The sequence below is a fragment of the Oreochromis aureus genome, linkage group 16, assembly GCF_013358895.1.
Source record: "Oreochromis aureus strain Israel breed Guangdong linkage group 16, ZZ_aureus, whole genome shotgun sequence".
Lineage (NCBI taxonomy): Eukaryota > Metazoa > Chordata > Actinopteri > Cichliformes > Cichlidae > Oreochromis > Oreochromis aureus.
In genome coordinates, this window is record NC_052957.1 from 3,959,225 (window position 1) to 3,980,636 (window position 21,412).

Below are 21,412 nucleotides of genomic sequence, written 5' to 3' on the forward strand. Positions count from 1 at the left end.
ATTATTATTCACATTAGTGCATATGGAATATGGCAATGCCCGAGCTGACAAGGATAAAAAAAAGAAAAGAAAAAGTGGGCGAAAATAAGAGAAAAGATAAAAATGAACAGACAGAGTACAAGTGGGGGAAAAAAGGAATTACATTGATAGGTTTGAAACTAAAGAGATCATCGAAGCACATGGGATACCAGCATGCAGCATACTGTCCTATTTTTGCATATGTTCCCATGAATGTGCTTGTACATACAGGTGTGCATGTATGCGCGTGTAGCATGGTCTGTTCCTCTGTGTGTGTGTGTGTGTGTGTGTGTGTGTGTGTGTGTGTGTGTGTGTGTGTGTGTGTGTGTGTGTGTGTGTGTGTTTGCAGAAGCTATTTTTGAAGTTCAGTGTAGAATCCAGGAAGCCAAGTTTTGTTTGATCAGACAACACACCTACACACCTGGCTGCGATAAAGGCCTGCCTTATCAGCTTGTTGTATAGTGTTGACGTCAAAGGCTTAGCTAAGCATCATGCAGCCATGACACTGATAACAGCTAACGCTACTGATCCCAAACCGCAATGGCATACACGCACGCACACAAACACCATTTTTAGAACAAGGAGAATCTCCCTCGCAGAGGCCACTGACACGCCGCGGTGAAATCAGCGTGCAGAGAAAAGCCGGGAGGGAAAGACGACGGTCAAAGAGCAGCGGCAACGATCTGACAACTTAACAAACGAAAATGAACAGCGGGGTGCGTGTAGTCAGCTTTGGCGGTGTTTGTTGGTCAACACCGCATACAAAGAGGAAGACTTGTTTTCAGACCGCTCCTGCATTATTAGGCTTGTTTGGACAGACAACATAAGAAAGAAGCAATTAAAGCAAATTTGTTTTGTAATCAATAAAAGTCTTGAATTAAATGAACATGCTGCAGTGCCATATACAGCTCTTAACAAAGAGTTTCAACACAAACAGTACTTCTCCTGCTTCGCACGGAGTTGTTCAAACCGTGTTATGGTGCCACAGCAGATGTTGTTTCCTGTTGTTAATATGTGTCTTACTGGGACTTTTGTCTGCTTCCTTATTCACAAGGGATCACCACAGCAGACGGATCCACATATTTTATTTGAAAATTTCTTACGTCAGCTGCCCTTCCTGCAGTGGCCCTCCTGAGCGTGTGTGCCTCCTCCCCTCAAACTGCAGCTTTTTTGCATATTAGGCAAATGTAATAACAACTACACTACGGGACTTCCATGTAAGACTCGCTGCCAAAATCACTGATGTCTGATGATAGCCAAGCAGCAACAATCAGGTCAAATACACAACAGGTTTGCACACAGCTACAGTAAGTGTTGCTTCTACCAAACCGCATCCTTGGGACTGCTGGATATGACGAGTGCTCATCAAGTAAAACCAACTTGTATTCGTCAAACCCCAGAACCTTCATACAAGTCAGGCAATGAATTCCTGTGAAACAGGGTTTTTGCAGTTATTTAGAAGCTTTGGAGAGAACCAGACGAGGCAATAAGTGAGTGATTCACAGATAAATAACTATCTGCATCATAGTCAGTGTGCACATGTGTCTTAAATAATGCATGTGGCATAATGATCGCAAGGCATGCTGAAATACACAGTGTGGCAAGCAAGCAGACAGAACTGATGAATAAGTAATGGATGGTGTCCGACTCATAATGTACACACGAGAGCTGCACGCACGCACGCATGCACACACACACACACACACACACACACACACACACACACACACACACACACACACACACACACACAAATAAACCTATTAAAGCTCAGGAAGAAGAAAAGACACCAAGTCTTATTTTTGTACCTTGGTATGCTCTCGTCTTCCCTCCTCTTCATAGTGATGGGGTTGCTTTTTCATCCATCTCCCAGAGAACTCAGACCCAACTCAAAATACTATGTTGTTTATTATTGATTTGAGTTATTTATAATACACACACATACCCTCTCTGTAATCCCCCTTTACCTATCCCTTCTCTCCCTTTTAGCGTTCCCATTTAATGGCACACTGGGAAAATCTCAAAATTGAGGCACTAAATCTGAAACTTATAATAACAATACAATAATATATAATAACTAAAAGTATTTCAAAATAATATCAACACAGATTTAGTTAACGCGATGAAAGTCAACAAAGGGGGCATCTTAGGTTTGCACCTGCTACAACAGGGTAACACCCAGTCTGATCCCAAACCCCCCAGTCAGATTATTCTCTGGTCTCTAAGAGGACCCAGATAAACTATATATAAACTAAAGGACAAAGTGCACTTGGCTAAAAGAAGCCTGCAAAGTAAAATGGGGGAAGAAGCAGGTGAATTGAAGGGGGATGCAGATGGGTTGTAAGCCAGTCCCTCTGTACTAGATATCAAAAGGGCCACTAGGATGGCGACTGAGGCAGCAGAATTTACAAGGTGGCAAAATATAGTGTGTATATATATTTTGTTGATATACTGGAGTGAACTGAATGTTGTCTGAAGTGATTGAGGTTTAAAAATGTTTACAGCGATTGATATCAACTTCTTTTTACTGTCTATTGAACAGCTTGTGGATACACATAAAAGCAAAAGTGACAGAAATCAATACCATCGCTATAAACCTGTGTGATGCTGCCTTTCTTTGCATACACAAACACACAAATACACATAAATATACACACATACGCTGACTGAACAAATCGCAGGGAAGCAGCATCAGTTTTCTAAAACATCTTGAGCTGCTGTCTTGCTGTTTATAAGTATGGTTGTAAGATCCACTATGATGACATATATACAGTGAAATGATTTGTAATCCAGCAGAGATGTAACTTAAACACTTCTAGCTGTGGTAGGCCGCTAACACAAACCTTATAAAGCTAAATAATTTATATGAGTGGGAGGCCTAAAGAGATAAAATTATCCAGTCATATCGTAAAAGACACTCTGAGAAGAGCTGAAAGTGCAATGAAAGGGGATTATTCAAAAATAAAATCATTACATTCAAAGATATTTCTACTTGGTTTGTATCCAGAAGAACGATAATGATGAATCTCAGCTTTTCACTGCTTAAAGCTGAAAGCATTGTTTTTGGAAAAAGCTCGGGCCAAATGATGCACACTGTACAGGCTGGATAAGAGTGTGTGTGTGTGTGTGTGTGTGTGTGTGTGTGTGTGTGTGTGTGTGTGTGTGTGTGTGTGTGTGTGTGTGTGTGTGTGTGTGTGTGTGTGTGTGTGTGGTAAAGCTCCACAGAAATACGCACAGTGTGTGTTAAATATAAATTCTGGCAGTTCTGAAGAACTGAAAACATCAAGGCTTTAAGACACCTTAAAAAAGCAGCAAAGATAACAGAAAGAGAGGCTTCGAGCTGCCAGCTGCAGCGAGGAACTCCGTTCATTCATATTTTATACCGTCTCGCTCCATCTCAATTGTAATGCCTTCGCCGAGCTCACAGCAGACAGAGACCCATTAGCTTTCAGTGATGCTAAACTGAACTTATGAAAGATGTCAGCCCACCACACTGCTCCCTGTGCTCCTACAATCACATGGGTCACAAGAACACCAACAGCTCAAATCTCAGACTCTTCATGAGCAGTGCAGACTGCAGCAAGTTGTTTACTACGGCATCGTCGACAATGAAGAAGAATAAACCCCACAGACAAACAAACATAAAGATGACCACAGATGTAAATGGAGGATGAACACTATGATAACAAATATCATCTTGTGGGGCTATATTAAGGTCTTGTTGCACTTTAAAACGTTTTTTTTTTTTTTAATTTCAAATACCTATTTATACTTAGAAAATAATCAGAGTAAAAACTATTACAGTAACTGTAAGTATAGAAGATTAGAGATATCTGATAAAGAGATACACAGATTAGACAGTCTATTCTTGATATTCACTTTTTTCAGTTCTACAAAACGCCCACCTCTCGTCTTGCTCGGCACCATCTTCTACTCTACTTAGAAAATTGGTGCAAGCAGAAAACCATTGTCTATTTCTTCTCTTAAATGAGTCTGCGGTAAAGTACAGTCTATCACTGACAGCCATGCGGTAGCCATTAGCCTGTGGGCTTACTTATAATGAACTCCTTTTCCGGGACCAGGGAAAGCTAACCTTTGGTTGTGATGGTGTCCTGGACAAATGGTAACAAATTCTTTGCGAGCAGAAAGCAAAGGTCTGAGCCCTGGAGTGGTCATCCATAATAGCTTCCAGAAGACTCTTCCATATATTTCTACTAAGGCTTTTAAAAGCCTTTACAAAACACACCTCTGCATTAATAAGTGAGTTTGACAGGAAGTGAAAGGGCAATGCATGGTTGGAGTCAAATGTGAAACACATCCATTTGCATATAAACAGACAAACACTACTTTTACAAATGGCTTTAAAGGAACTGGAGACTCTGACGTGGTAATTGATGAGAACTTGATGAGAAAAAAAAAAAAGAGTATTTGCAGTACTGCCTGCTGATTATATCACATTCTAGCGTGCACATGCTAATACGTTACTGATCGAGTCTATCTTAAACAGGCAGAGGGAAAGAGCGAGGGAAACCACAGCTGCAGATTAACAGAATCAATGCAAGACAAAGAAAGTCTGCAGAGCTTGATGGTTATGGCACAATCTGTAGTCTGCATTCAAGTTGTGTTCAAGGCGGTGGTACCAACTCCCTATATAAGCATGGTTTTCTTTGTGTTCAGGGACTTTTATATCTCTGACCACTCCAAGTTTAATCACAAACAATGCATTGTTATTTTTCCATTGCCCGCTGAGAGCAAACAGGCAAAATCATTTTGAAAAAGTCTCATTATTGTATGCACTACGTCTATCCCACTCTTGAGCTTTTTATAGCTGCAGAAAAACAGTCAAAACAACCTATTTATTGATGGCGAAAGGCCATCTTATTGCTTAGCTGCAACACAACAATGGCTGCCTATCACACAAACAATGTTTCAGACCATTGAAGGCCAGATCACCTAATGAGCAGTGAAATCTCTCTCTTACATAAAGTGCACAGGTTAAGCTATTTTTTATTATAATCCAAGAGAGCAAAGGTGGAAATGCTCAGCAAGTATCTTCAAAAAGACAACTTTAAGGTGGCTGTGTTTCATATGCAGTCTATACTCACAGCCATTCAAGAGCCCCCACAGCAGCAATAACACTTCCTCCATCTGCATGAAGTCACAATGCACATATTTTTACTTTTTCTACTGAAAGCAAATCAATAGAACAACCTAAAAAACTCCACCTTCCTCAGGGGAAGTTCATCCAGGCTGAACTTTCCCACAGAGTTGAACCATGGTGAACTCTGAGCAAAGATGTGACCCAAAGCATCATAATCGCAGGAGACACCAAACACTGCAGAATTTATACAACTTTGCTCTGCCGAAACAGAAAGTCAAGCCCGGTGCAGACGGGTCGTGGTTTACATAGCTGACGCGTGATGATTTCACTGGACTGTTTTAAAATTTTTAAAACTTGCAGCTCTACCTCCAACTGTTCCTGTGGAATTTCCCCTCAACTCTGTGACGTGAACAAACACATGAGGAAATAAAAACAATTTTTAAAACGTGTTACGATCAGTGGTTGTTGTTACGATCAGGGTTAGTTCCCACGTGATTAGAATGCAAAAATAGAAAACATTAAAAACCGTTTCCATTTTGCTGTCCTGTAATACTATACAACCACACCTTCCCTGGCACTTCAAATCCCCACGTCTCTCCTCTTCACCAATTCCCACTGTGCCCCAAAATGTTACTATCTCACATCAAAAATGAAGGTTGGGTTTTTTTGGGTTTTTTTTAATGTATTCATACATAAACATTGACTAACACAGCCTCACTCTTGAGACGTCTGGTAGGTCTTTGAAAGCCATGACAGTCAGCCATAACAGGGCCAAATTCAATATTTATAACCTGGTAACATGGTAAAATCTTTCTCCCTATATGACATCCACACAAAGTCTCACGCAGAACCTGCCGAGGCTGTCAGGATAATGGCACTGATGCAGACAAAGTAGGTTAAGGCAATGCCTGTTCTGCTGGAAGACGAAAACAAGTCTGGCTCGAAGCACTCCGCCATACTTTTTTATGCCCAAATGTGAAGAGTGTGTGTATCTGTGTGTGTCTCTTTAAGGGGGTTGACATGAAGGCCACAACCTCAGGCTATGTCTGTAAATATAATCAGGCTCTAATACACTGCCTTGTATTCCCTTTGTAACGCCTATCTTTCGCTCAGGATCAGATTTGATTTCACCTCATGCTCTCTGACAGCTTTAGGTTTGTTTTAGGATTTTGCCTTAAACTCACGGCTGTATGGACTTTATATCATCCTCTAAGGAATATTAAAAATAGTTAAATTATTCTGTGCCGCTTGGGAAAAATAAGTAGTGACGAAGCAAAGGGCAGAGGATTATATCTTAGCTCATCTGATGTTTCAGAGAACCTCTTGGAAAAATCTCCTGAGCATCGTCTTTGTTAGTGTGTGTGTGTGTGTGTGTGTGTGTGTGTGTGTGTGTGTGTGTGTGTGTGTGTGTGTGGATTTCTGTGTGTGTGATGGTGGTTAAGCAGAAAAGTAGCAGCTGCCCACCAGCTCCTGCCTACACCAACCTGGCACCAAGCAGGGGAATCCATGCCAGGTCAGGGAGTGACAAGGATGGGGAGGGGGTTGGTAGGTGGCTCTGGGGGCCCATATGGGGGGCTGGAACCAGGACCCGACAGCCTTGTGGGTTCCCTGGTGAGCATGTACGTATTAAACAGGTGGCCTTCGGTTAGGAATTAGGAAAAGGTGGGATTTTAAGTGACACTGATGGGATGTAGGACTAAAATTTCACAAGGTTATAATTTTCCATTTATTTATCTGTGAGCTATGTCCTCAGTTTAAATGGGTGACTCAGTCTTGAAATTGTATATTTTAGTTCTTACACTGATTGTGATTAAAAAAAAAAAAAAAAAAAAGGTAATGTGATGATAATGTGTGGCGATACTTCAAGTTTTCCTGAGGGGAAGTTTGTCTTCCTAATGAATTCTGCGGCATCAAAAGCAAAAGCAAAAACACGAAAGGATGTGATGACAGGATGTCGTACGAAAGAGAAATGAGAAGTTAACGAGCAGAATGAGAGAAAGAAATGAGGCTGTACCACAAGCAAATCTGACCCGTTGTGACGTAAAGCATGTCCCTTTACGTTAACAGAGTAAGAGCTAACACCAACACACAAAACAACAATGTCAGGATTAAGGTCAAGCATGCACTCATGCGCAGATACACGAAACTCTGTTCCAGTGAGTAGGGAGGGAGGCAGCAGGGGTCTGGCTGGCAGACAAGTGTCTGGTCATGGTGACCTACACAAGTGGTGTCCTCTGGAACACACCTCGCTCTCCATCTCTGGCTTTTCACCACCAACCCTTTCCCCCTTTCGCCTGCGTTTCCACTCTCTTCTGTTCATGCTCTTCTGTTATTTCCAAATTTGCACTAAATTATTGTAGTTCAGCATCACTGAAGGGAGAACATTTCTGCGGGGTTAAGGTTGAGGTTAGCGATTTAGCTGTCAGCGGTTAATTCTAGGAAATACATTATGCCAATGAGCATCCTGTGCATGTGCAGAGAAATGCAGATGCAGAGGGTGAAAGAATTTGGTGTAGTCCAAAAATGTTTCTCTGCACATTTTTTCTGATTTCCTTTCCAGAGTTTTGAAATGGTAATGAGGCTGCTGGTATTTGCATAATGTGCCTTTCCTCATTCCTCTTTTTCTACTTATCCAGGCTCTCTTCTACTCAAATTGTGGTTCTCCTGCCTCTTACCATCTCCTTTCATTGCATTTATTCTTCTCCTCCCACTAACCCGCTCTCAGGTTCTTAAGTGCTCATAGATTATTGACAACTCTAAATAAAGATACGATAAGATAAGCAGTTCAGCCAGACAACAGCAGCTGACCAACAGGTCTGCCACTTCCTGTGTGAACAGCTCCTCATTCTCAGCAAGCTTGCTCAAAGTCTTTCATTCAGCTCAGCCCTAATATCAGCACTGTGCAGACGGAAAATGGACACTGCACAAAGCCTTAAGACTAAAAAACTGAGAAGGAAAAAAAGAAATACTGCTGTCAAATTTCTTGCCGATTACGACGGTGCATGCCAGGCAGGCAATGATGAAAGGAGCCATAACGAAGTCCTTCTGTGAGCTACAAAAGCATTTCTGGTCTACATAATCTGTCACTTCTGCTCCCACTTTACTCTTCTATTTTCCATCCTCTTCTCTCAATTTGTCTTCCTCTCTCCTCCTCCTTCCTCATCACTTCTCTCACCTTCCCCTCCCTCCTCCTCGCTCCCTGCAGCGTCTGTGCTCTGACAGTTATGTGTGAGTGGAGCGTGGGCTGCTGCTAATTTGTGCAGAGTGGGAGAAAGCTGTTTTGGCTCACCGAGGGGGGAAAAAAAAAGCCCAGTTTAGCCTATATGATGGGATGGATGGATAGATAAGCCAAACTAAGCACACAAACAAACACAAATGCAAACACACACACACACACACAAACACTCATTTAATATATGTTTGTTTAGCCTGTAATTTTCACATCCTCGTCTAATGTCACATGTGCATTTACTGATAGAAGCAGCTGCTCAAACCTACATTCACATCCAAAGTGTGGAAGTGACTCTGAAAGGTGCAGACTTGTGTTCCTCTTACAGTACCTCCTCCTGGGTGCAATTTAGTCATCCTGATTAATATGCACCCAAATCTGTTTCCATCAGAGTCTTCCTCATTATCTCCCTCATTTTTAAATTTCACTAGCATTCATCATGTCGCCTGATTGACACCCACTCAAATTTTGATCTAAAACTTTAAAAAGAAAGAAAATGCACAGTCACAGACTTGTGGCTTTAAGGTCAGCACCACTCACTGATGCTGTTAGCATCTCATTAAGGTCTGTGTTGAAATGGACTTTGCAGCATCAAATAAACACACACACACACAGAGGAAGTGTTACTGTTGCTCTTGGCACCCACTTAATTAATTCTAACACATCGTATGAATGTGTTAATAGACCATTGTACTGTACCTATTCCAATAAAATGCTGTTGTCCTTTTTTGGCAGGCATTTAAACATTTAGTTATTCTTAGGGTTGGAACAATCTCCACATTTTCAAGTGAATTTATTCAGCATCTCAGTCCAGCGAGTTAACTGTGGAAAATACAAGTGTACTAACTTTGAAGAGAACCGGTTAATCTTCCATCTATGGCGGATCCTTTGTGGTATACACACTATGGGTGGCTACGACCTGTGATGAAACTCTATTCCTGTGTGCTGCCCACAACGATGGTATCATGACAGCAGTTTTGCAATACTCAATGCTCTGCAAGAAAATTATCTACGATACATCAAATACCTTAGTGAAAAAAAAACAACAACCTATAAAAGTGCAAAAAAAAAAAAAGCAGGAATTCTGTAATTTTTTCACTGCCCTTTGTTGTTAGTGTGCGTACTATCATCACTATTCAACATCAACTTTGTGCCAGTTCAGTTAATCAGATCTCTGATTTTCTTTTTATTAAGTTTATCCTTTTTACAGCTACTTCCCTTCACGTTAACCTCATTGACTTGATAAGCACCTCAATGAACAGCCATGAAGTAGTGACTCCTGCAAGTCAAATTATCAATGGAATCTGCTAAGAGTACCTGTATATTTGAATAAAAATAGTCAAAAGAGGCACCGTGTCCTCTCTGTGCTGCCTCTTTTTCTGCCTCCTCTTTCATCTCACCCACCAACCGGCCCAGCAGATGGATCCCCCTCCCTGATGCTGGTTCTGCCAGATCCCTTCCTGTTAGACAACAGATCTTCCTTCCTACCATCGCCAAACGCTTTCTCACAGGGAATTGGTGTAATATAACTGAAATTGCATCACAAGAGAAATTAATATAATATTTTGTTTCACTCTAAATACATTGTGGACATTTTGTCTATAACTTCTCAGCATTTAAAGTGTAATGCACGCTGTAATTTATGCTTCAAGTAAATTTATCTCAGGCGCCAGTCTGAGATAAAGTAGAGACCAGTTGGAGACCACCTTCTTACAAACAACGCAAGAGGAAAGAAATGAGCATTTGCCATTTGCTATAGTTTGCATGGAAGGTACCAACTTGTCTAAACAGTTGTAAAACAGGAGACTGTGGTCCAAACTAGAAATGGAAATCTTCCACCTTCCGAAGTTTCACCTTTGGAAAGGTAAGGCACATTCTTTGTTTAAAAAGTTTTAAAGTGCTCACTTTCCAGTATGTGTCACGCCTTTTTCAGTTTTACTGCAACTCGGTTTGCGAGTGCGTGGGCGCCTTCCGTCTTCTGTAGGAAGTGCAGGCGTCCGAGGCAATCGGAGTTTTTTGGTGCAGCATTCTCTTTGCAACCACTTGCCAACCAATCAGGAAAACCACATTTTTTCTTAGAAGCTGGAGGTTACTAGGTGGTCATTTACTGGTCTCTAAGCTTCTGTCGTGAGGTCTTATTGATATTTCAATTTACAGCAATTTGTATGGAGGAAGTGACTAAAGCCTTGAAATAAATTCAAACAATTTATTTTTTAACTGCTTCTTTGTTGATATGGTGACAAACATGAGTCAAACCACAGAAAAAAAAATGGTGCCTTTAAGAAACTACTTTCACTTCTTTCATATGACTTAGGGTTAGTTTCTTTTCTCCATTTTTGTGAATGTCAATGTATCATTACGCAGTGATGTGATTTTGTGTATAACAGAGGTTTAACCCCCATTGGTCCTATCCACCACATGAGAAAGGGGTCAAAGGTTAATCCCTGCTTGTCACTATTAGGAGAGAACTCAGGCTACAGTGGAACTCTAACACTTTCGACAAATCTCAGACTTGCAGTACATTATGAAGTTTCACATTTACTTCCCCTTTCAGTATGCTCACTCGCCCACACATTCATATTCTTTCTGTTTCGCTCTCTCATTAGGGAGTCAGTTAAAGACTTGTAAATGTCAATATCATTAAGTTAATTTCTCTCCATATTATAGATACCAGCTCAACAAAGGCAGGCATCTAGCCCAAAGTTAACCGAGGAGTAGAGCAGGAGGGGGATAAAGTGTGTTGGTCTAATGGGGTATAATTTTGTACGTGCATTATATTATGCTCCAAGCTCTAATAAACGCATAATTACACCAAAGCTTTCAAGCAGACATCAAATTTTAGGGAAAACTAAAACTTTCTAAATTTACAGCTTTGCTAAGAAACTCTAAAAACACTCTACTTCAATTTCATTCATAAAATAGGGATTTTCATATTTTTTATACTTAATTGAAAACTAAAATGAAACTTGAAAGCCTCTGAGAGCCACTTGTTGTTTTGGGTTTTATTAAATACATGGATGTAGGCAGTCGGTCGAGTTGTTTTCGTGTCTCCCGGACTGACTCATTGCTGTTGAGATCAAAGCAGAGGCCTTACAATCCGGAGGATTCATGGTTCCTCTTGTCACTGAAGTTAGTCCTTTACAATCACTCTCACACTTTGTATTTGGCACCAGGAAGCTTTCCGCCTCATAGTACTGCGGGATGGAGACCAATCTAAAGATCACGAATGCCTAAAACTTCTGCACCATTGTCTATGTGCATGCGTCTGTCTGTGTGTTTATGCCATTACGTGGGTCACCACTGCAGGCAATGAAACATACTATTAGCAGACTACAGCTCCGAGCCTTGGCACCCATATCTGTGACATCACTGCTGCATCAGCATTTCGTCCTGCCACATGGGACAAACATACCGCTTGTGGGTTGATGACATGCTTATGTGGCGCGATCATCCTACGTTCCTGTCAACAAGAAGATGAAGTTCCAACCAAATTTGCTTGTGCCACGTGCACTTTCACGTAAATGCACGTGAAGTGACACACGCAGAGCGAATTCTAAACGGAGTCGGTCACTGAATAGCACATTGTCATGTACTAAAAACAACATGCAACGTCAGCTAGTGGAAATGATTGCATGGCTGGGCCTAAATGATAAGTTCCCTCATAATCAGACACTGACAGGGTGTACTCTTAAGCCATATATTAGCAAGAGAAACCTGATCACCAAATCCCCCTCTGAGCATTAATGTTCTATAACCACCTGTGGTGTACACGACCCAAAGACAAGACTGGATCAATTGTTCAGCTCTCAGTAAACACATGAAAGATGTACACCACTAAATTAATTGTACTAGATAACCTCTTCAACTGCTCATTATCCAAGTATCAGGTAATCACATGGCAGAAACTCAGCGCATGTGCACATGCAGACACTGTCAACATGACCTGCTGAAGTTCAAACAGAGAAACAGAATGGAGAGGAGAGAAGTGATTTAATTTACTTTGAACGTGGCATGGTTGTTGGTGCCAGAAAAGCTGGTCTGAGTGTTTCAGAAACTGCTGATCTGCTGGGATTTTCCCCACATAACCATCTCTACGATGATCCAACACAGAGAAATATCCAGTTAGCAGCAGTTCTCTGGGTGAAAATGCCCCGTGAGATCTGAGGAGATTATCCAGACTGTTTTGAGCTGATAGGAAAGCAACAGGAACTCAAATAACCACTCGTTACAACCAAGGTACGCAGAAGAGCATCTCTGAACGCACAAAACGTCCAGCCTTGAAGCAGATGAGCTGTAGCGCCAGAACACCACACCGTGATGGTTTTGAAAGAGGAGTGAAAGAAGCCATCTTTGTCCACTGTGAACAACCCTCTTTGAACAGAAGCAGTGGCTTACGACACCAACTGTCTGCCATCTATAATCCAGTTTTGAGATCCCCTCCCAGACCCCTTAACACATCCTTGGCCATTTGACCTCAGGAAATCACATCACAGGGTGGGGCTTTGCTGCTTGTGACCTACACCCGTGTGACTAGGTAGAGGATCATTAGGGGGTCCATTGTCCCTTTGGGGGGACACTCCCATAGGGCTTAAATCTGGGACTCTGCACCATACAACAACAAACAACCTTTATTTGTCACATACACAATCATACAACACTGTAGTGAAATGCTTGTGTCCGAGCTGCAGACAGGCTGCAGACATAGCCGCGCCATTCCAGAGCTTTTTTTGTTTGTTTGTTTGTTTTTGTTTTGTTGTTTTTAGCATGGGGGTTGTAGCCAGGACCCTTACTTGATACTGACTCCTGCTCCAAAGGTGTGTAGTCTTACCACTACACTATACAGCCGCTTTGACCTAAGAACTGAAGAAGCTTCTTGATGAGAGGTGAAACGTCTTCTAGCAACTTAAAGAAGTCCAGACGCTTTTCTTTCCAAGCTCCTTAGACTACGATGACCTGGATGATTGAGAACCTTAACAGACATACCACACCGTGAGCTACCCCTGTCAACTAAGAACAGGAAACTGATGCTAAGGTGGATCCAGCGTGCCCTGGATCAACGGTTCAAATGCAGTGTAATGAATTTCGGGGATATTTTCCCAGCAAACTTTTTGGCCCCTTATTACCATTTGAGAGCTCCGTTTAAATGTCATCGACTACCCGAGTATCATTTCTGACCAACTTGTAAAAACCTGTAATAAAAATTTGTACGGTGCATCCAAACAATGACAAGACTGATCCAAGCCATCAACACCAATCCAAATATAGTTCACAGACATGCAGTTACACAGACAAATAAGCCCTACCAAAATGGTTGTGTGCCGCTGGTTTAATAAGTTCCAGAGGCTTCTCCGTGCTGGTTAATCCACCTGTCAGAGAGAAGGAAAAGTTAGGCTAAATATGGTCTTTAATGTGGCAACAAAATTAGCTTTAAAATAGAATTCAAAATTAATTCTCAGTTTTGCATGGACTACGCAGGACTGGATTAAGTTAAGTAGGATTAATTTCAGTCATCTTTGCAAGCCTTCATTAGTGAGAGTATTAATATTTATATTGGGATGCTTATGAAATTAGCATTAGTGAAATCTGAGTAGAAAAGTACAGAAGATGACTTAAAAGGGAAAAAAAACATTCACAAGCACAATGTCAAAGTCTCTTCTTAAATGGATCAGACTCCAGGCTTTCTTAATCTGGTTTCACTGCTACAGATATCTGCTCAAAAGAAGGCCTGCTGTACTTATGACTGTACTTATCAATATGTCAGGAGATTTTAACAATGTTTCCGGCTTCTTTTAGAAATCTAAACTGCTTGATGTAGTACAGAAAGCTGGAAGTCCAGAACTAGACTTAAGCCTTGTCCATTACACATGCACTCCATGTCAGGCCCCCATCGTATGATGGAGTGTATGTGTAATTATTTGCTGCATGTGATAATAAAACAAGTAGCAAGTGATTCAGTCATGGACCAGCCTTTAAAAAAATGTAATAAAGAAGAATTCAGTAATTTCCAAAACTCTACATTTAATTGGAAACTAATTGGAAGACAACAGCTGCTGAAACTGAGGACTGGATCTGTGCAACAGCTTTCAAAACACATGAGACACAATGAACGCATTTGAGATTTGAAAAGAAGATTCTCTGGTTTTTAAAGAGCTTTCCCCCCACCTCCACTCTTGTCTGGATTTCAGCTGCTCAACAATTTACAGCTTACTTTGTTTCTAATTTACTTCTACTTTATAGTTTCAGGAAGTACCAAGGATGGCGGTCCTTTAAGAAACCTGCTCAGTTTCTTAAAGATCTAAAAGTTTTCAATGTGTAAGTTTCGCACCCAGAAACTTTCTTTTTGTAGTGTATCAGGTGTAGAATGAGGTTTGGTATCATCTTGCTGAAATAATAAAATCTTCCCCAGAAAACAGATTTATAGGTGTCAGTATATTTCTCCACATCCTTTATATAAACATTAAGCATTAAAGGTGCCGTCACAGATGTGCGAGTTACTCAGACCATACACACTAATGTAGTCCTGATATCATTTTCCCCCCTTTAGCCTGGATAATATAGCACACATTACATTCAGTTTATTTACATTTTACACATATCCCTTTAAAAAAAAAAAAAAAAAAAAAAAAAAAAAAAAGACCCAGTTTTTTTTCCTGTATTCCCATTCTTACTGCTGCTAACATATATTTTTAAATTGTATTTATTATCAACTTTTTTTTTAATTTGCTCATGAGGCCTAGACTTTGCGCTACTATCAGGTGTTAAGACCTTGAAAAAAGAAGATTATACATGTACTGTAGTTACAGCAAGAGCAGTGTGGTCAAGAAGTGTGGGGATTTTTCATGCAGTGTGTGGGAGTGGGGTTCTAGTATGCTGGGCTTATAATGAAATAGTGAAAGTGAAGCAGTGCCGACTCTCAGCTTTCACTTCAGTGTATGTAGTGAATTGTATACCTTTTGTTCACTGTTGTTAGAGGCAAGTTAAACAAACTTATATCAAGCAAACATCACGTGTAATCTTCCATTATTCATAACAGCCTTCCGACATTTATTAACAGATATTCGAGCTCTTCTTCTGTGTACTGCAGCCTTGTTTGGTCCCAAGACTCTTATTTAGCAAGTGATTCATAATAACAGTCACACTGGCATTAATTGACAACAGTGCTATGTTTTATTTCATGACTAAGTTATATGAGTTCAGTACAGGGATGTGATCACCAACACTTACTGACTGTACTGGACACACAGAGCTATAATTAGCCTGCTGGACTGAATTTTAAGAAGGCAGCTAATATACATTTTAGAGCGTTTCCAAGGTTACCTCAATGAAAAAATTTCAGCTTTTGGGCGACACCGTCAAACGGCAAACGGTTTTTGCTTGCTTTTACAAACTGTCACTCTGGTGCTCTGTGGTCTTGAATTCAAGCTCTTGTGCTGAATACAAGCTTGCTGCCATATTTCTGCTCAGCTTCGTTCAGCCTACATTAGTTTATCCTTAAGACTGGCAGCTGGTATGCATGGTGGGGTCAGTAATCCTGCAATTATCACCACTTTTGGGAAGCAAACTCTTAGAATGTAGTAAATGTCTAACTTTGTCTATACTCAGTGGGTGCGAGCACAAACACAGCAGGCTGTCAGAGTTAAAAATGTGTGCCAGACGAGCAAAAACCGCCGAAAATTGACACACGATATAAAATCGCCAATGCTTAGCAAATTTAAAAAGCAAATAGTAAGTGTGGATGCAAATCACAATATCAAAAAAATGTTCATCATTTTTTTGAATCAGTGGAGACAAACATGCGGAAAGAAAAGAGAAAGTGTGGAAGAAAAGAAAAATGTGAAAGGCGACCATGTGCTGTGGCCACATGATCGAGCAGCAGTACATGACATACCCACAACTACTATGGATTTTGTTTTTCTGGGTTGCTAGGCACTATTTTGAGCCTAAGCAGACTGTCCTATGACTAATACATGATGAAGGGAGGGACTGAATTAAATATTCATATCACACATACAAACACAGTAAATGAATTTCTTGAATTCCTGGGCAACGCCTGCCTCCTTTGTGTGTTTAACAGAACATATTGAAAAAGTAAAGATACAAAACTGAAGAGAAGCTTTGAATAGACAGAGTACTATAAGAAAGCTGTGTGTGTGTGTGTGTGTGTGTGTGTGTGTGTGTGTGTGTGTGTGTGTGTGTGTGTGTGTGTGTGTGTGTGTGTGTGTGTGTGTGTGTGTGTGTGTGTGTGTGTGTGTGTGTCAGTAGGGTGTCAGTGGCAGATGGCAGAAAGATGACACCAGAGCTTGATGGGCAAGAGACAGGCCAATCAATCCCACACTTAAACACACACAAAGGAAGATTTGAACGTGTGAGTGACTGTTATATATCTTCCCTCTGTTACGCTAAATTCCATCACCTCATTTTAACTTCTTTGCCTTTGGCCTCATGGAAACTCTTTCTATGACTTGCTCTTTAATATATGCAGAGATATGTATAACTGCCTGATTTTAGCCTGAAAAAAGAAGACATGGGGTGGTGCTTTAAGATTGGGAGACAAAGTGGCCGCTGTGCATGACAATTAATGTCTACTTTTACCTTGTATAGTGTGTCGTAATGGGGGGAAACCTATGCTGCAAGATTTTATGCCTCTACAATTACTTTATCTGCCACAATGATCATCAACACAAATGCTGTTTACCTTCAGTTTTTATTGTGTCTTACTCAGAGCAGTTTTACAGCAGTAGATTTTAATGTGTGACTGGAGGAAGTGGAGGAGGAAGACAAATATAAGGCTCAGAAATGTGTGTAATTATCTGCATGTGCAGAGGAAATGTATTTCGCGGAAACCAACCAACTTCATTGGGTTGTCGATTATGACCGGTATGACCTCTTAACGCCTGAGCAGGAAGACGGGTCAAGAGCTTTCTGCCATAACACGCAGTGATGAGAGAAGGTCTCCATGGGAACCAGAACAAACAAATAGGCAGAAAGAGAGAACGTATTGTTTTAAACCTGGTGTTTGTAATACTCGTGGCACTGCCCCTAAATAGCCTGAATATCTTGGCTCAACAAGCGGTCACAGTGCTCGTTAATGCATTTTCCAGCACATAAACAGTCCCAGAACAACAAATGACAAAGTGTTGTGCAGAAATTGATAAAAGCCCAAAGTAAACATGACATAGGAACACTTGAGCAAGGTTAGTATTGTTAATGAGATTATGGGTTGGAACAAAAAAAAAAAAAAGCAGTAAGTAAATCTTCATTTGAGTCATCTCCTGTTCTTTACATTCTTATTTAGGTTTTGTGTGTTAAATTATATTGCTCATTTTCTTAGAACAGGCACATCCACGAAGCACAGGATACACAGTGTTTCTGGAAAAATGTGTGACAGCAATGATGTTGCCAAAGTTTAATTTAACCATCATTTTAAAAAACATTTAAAACACAGTTGAAGGATTACACATGTAGGGATAAACTCAAGCAATGAATTGAGGTTGGATTGTTGGTATGACAAAACAGGCTATTTGAGGACATTTCCTGTTATCAGGAAATTAGCAGTAAATCAAAATAATCAACAAACAGACTGACAATAAACCTCAGATCTTAACTGGGCAATCGGACTGAATCACCATTATATCAGTTTATAGCTTTCATTGTTTAAAAGGCCATTAGCAAGTCCAGTTTTTCCTTTTGCATACATGATTATTAGCCCTGCACAACAAGTAATGAATCACATTACATTAAAGCACTGATTGGTAGCAAGAAGATAAGAGATTACTTTCTTGTATCGAGCAAAGCACACCGAACTATGTTTTAGGTGTCATGTTAGGTAGAAGCTGCAAATGCACTTTCAAGAGCACCTTCATCTGACAATGAATGTATTACAGATATGCTTTCAAATTCTGTCTCGCCCTCTGATGTCCCTTAGACACAAAAATTGGAAAGCCAATGTTCTAGCTAACCAGGTCTAATATGTCCTACTTTGCTCCTGATTTACTTTCTCCTAAGGCCAGCATTAATCAATCGGGTACCTATATCGAGTCCATTGGAGAAGATACCACGTGCTACCTGCAAAATTTCCTGCAAAGCCCTTGAATTCATTTTAAGGAGGGCACTTATCCATACTGCCCAAATAATGTATCAGTTGTGTCAGAGTTTTATTGAACAGTTGTCCTCTCTACAGTACAACTATTATCTGCATTTACGGTGGTGAAAAGAGCTAAAGTTCAAGAGAGACGAGGCAAAGAGGTTCACCACCACTCACAGCTCATTCTGTGGTCCGAGCTCTGGCTCAGCTGCTGAACAAATGGGAAGAGGAGCACTTGAAATGCCTTAATTATTTATTTTGTTATGACACATTTTGCATCATCAGTATTTAGAGGATGTGCTCGTTGTGCAGCATAATGCACAAAGCGTTATCAAAGTAAGTAATGTCCTGCGGGGTGTTAATGCTGTGCAGAAGTTATATGTGTTATGTGTATGTAATGGATATGTTAATGTGCTGACCTGTGACCTTTGCCATATGCATGCCTCCTAGCAAAGAATGAGCATACTCCTCAGAGACAAGTAGGAATACAGAGTGCATACGGTATGTAAAAATAAATCTGAAATAAAATTTAAAAAAAAAATACATGTGTGCCCGTAAGCTGAGGCAGGAAAATGATTTGCTGTCTTTCCTTATGTCATATTCCTTTTGTAAAAGCCTAACAGCCTTCCTTGTGGACAGACATACGTGATCGCCACATGGAAAAGGAAGAGGAGGAGTGCCAAGTTACCGATGGCTGGCAGAACGACAAGTTGGCTCCGAGGCCAACAGGAAGCAGGAGTGCCTGGTTCAGTGGATACACACCCGGTGTACTAAGCTAAGGGGAGAGCCCTTCCACAGCGTAATAAGAGACGCACAAAGAATACATGAACATTCATAAGAACACATAAGACAATGTGATGACATTTACACACCCAGCTCGCACACACCTTTCCTCCCGCTAGACCGAAGGTGCCAAAACTGCCTTGTTAATGGCCGCTTCCCTGCACCATTACCATACAGCCAACCTGTCTAGTCCACTACAACTCAGTCTGGTGTATTCTGAGCCCTGCCACCCTCTACTCTGCCAACTATGCCATTCTGTCTGCCGAGGCTCCACCAAAACTGCCCTTCTGCTACAACCAAACTCCGAGCCAGTCCGAGACGGTGCCAGCAACGCCAACCTGTCATCGCCACTCTAAACCGCAAGATAATCTGCTGGGAAGCCAACATATGAGGAGACTCAATCCAAAATGAGATCTCAATCATGTGACTGAAAAAATGACTTTCCATGGAAACTTGCAGTTTCTGTATTAGGTAAGGAAGCTTCTTTTTTTTTTTTCCCCCTTTCCTTGATATGAGCTTTATTTTGGAGATTAGGTTATAGCATATGTGAAGCAGTCTCCAGCTAAAGGGTTTTATCTGTTGTTTGCTCATACTGTCTAAAATGACCTGTATAATTAAAGAGTCACAGGACAGGTCAAACCAACATGACTCCTGAGCTTAACAAGAAGTCACCAGCTATAGAATCAGCCACATACAAGGTCTTGATTAATCAGGCCCCATATTATCTTAATATAGTACCATATCTCCCCATTAGAGCACTTCGCTCTCACACTGCAGGCTAACTTGTTGTTCCTAGAGTATTTAAAAGTAGAATGGGAGGCAGAGCCTTCAGTTTTCAGGCCCCTCTTCTGTGGAACCAGCTTCCAGTTTGGATTCAGGAGACAGACACTATCTCTACTTTCAAGATTAGGCTTCAAACTTTCCTTTTTGCTAAAGCATATAGTTAGGGCTGGACCAGGTGACCCTGAATCCTCCCTTAGTTATGCTGCAATAGGTGTAGGCTGCCGGGGATTCCCATGATGCACTGGGCGTCTCTTCTTCACTCACTATGTATTCACACACCTCTCTTTATTCAATCATCAGTTATTATTAATATCTGGCTCTCTTCCACTGTGCGTCTTTTGTCCCGTCTTCATCCCATCACCACCAGCCGGTCGCAGTACATGGCCGTCTCTCCCTGAGCCTGTTTCTGCCAAAGTTTAGCCTCAATAAGATATTATTACCACTGAAGACTATGTTAACTAAGACAAAGAGAAAGATTTTGTACAAATATATCGCATTCTAATAAAAGTTCACAGTCTATAAATGAAAGCTGGACAGATTAATCACTCACAATGATACAGACTTTTGTATATAATAACAGATAAATCAACAAACCTACTGGAACTTTCTAGAGACTGACTTCTACATTATTCATTCATGCTTTAACATTTAGCAGTGCACAGAACAGCAAATCCTTGTATTGCCTGTTGAATCCATGTATGTGCAGGCTAAACCCATGAAAAACTTCTCACCACTGCAATGCTGCAAACCACTTGTTGGTGTTGTGGCCATGTTTACCAACTACTCAGCCCTTCCTCTGGGCATTTTAAACCTACGAGACAAACCACAGCCTTTGACTTTATTTTTACTGCCGAGCCTTTTTACATTTGTCTGACTGCGCTCACATGTGTGTACTGTTATACATTTGTGTGGCTTGGCTGCTATTAAACAACATAATTTAGGTATTTATAGTACACACAATATGCATTTATGTGTATGTACTACAATCAAGTTAAGACCTAAATACTAGCTTCCAAGGCCAAAGTATATTTACTTGTTAAACAGAAGAATAACAGAGCTTTTGATATTTATATACAACAGTTAAAAAACCTTATTTTCATCATTGTTTTGTCCAAGTATGCTGCCTTAATTAAGAAGCAATTTTTGCACAGAGGAACAGCTGAACGCTTGTTCTAATATTTTTTTAAAAAACTTATATAGTTTCAATATGATGTACTGTATACTCTTATTTTCATTGCAACTGTCAAGCTGTCAACTGCCTTAAAACCCCCACAGAAAGAAAGCCAGCTTCTCAAATTCATTAAGAGAAAAACAGATTTGTGGTAAAATGCAGCAGCGACACAGCTGAAAACACACAGAAAGAAGTGATCTGTGTATTTGTGCGAGGCCTGCTTTCCTGTAAAGATGCTGCCTG

At 40.7% G+C, this 21,412-nt stretch overlaps 1 protein-coding gene across 2 annotated transcripts in view; it reads right to left on the minus strand.

Annotated features, from left to right (window-relative positions):
• The window catches only part of LOC116319962 (histone deacetylase 4-like), a 117,991-nt gene that overhangs the window by 56,867 nt on the left and 39,712 nt on the right, over positions 1-21,412 (minus strand). The window contains exon 3 of one of the 2 annotated variants that reach the window (XM_039600043.1): positions 13,652-13,714. The exons of the other annotated variant lie outside the window; for it this stretch is intronic. Within the exon in view, the coding sequence (XP_039455977.1) occupies positions 13,652-13,714 (63 nt within the window). The remainder of the gene's footprint in view (positions 1-13,651; positions 13,715-21,412) is intronic. 2 annotated transcript variants of the gene reach the window in all.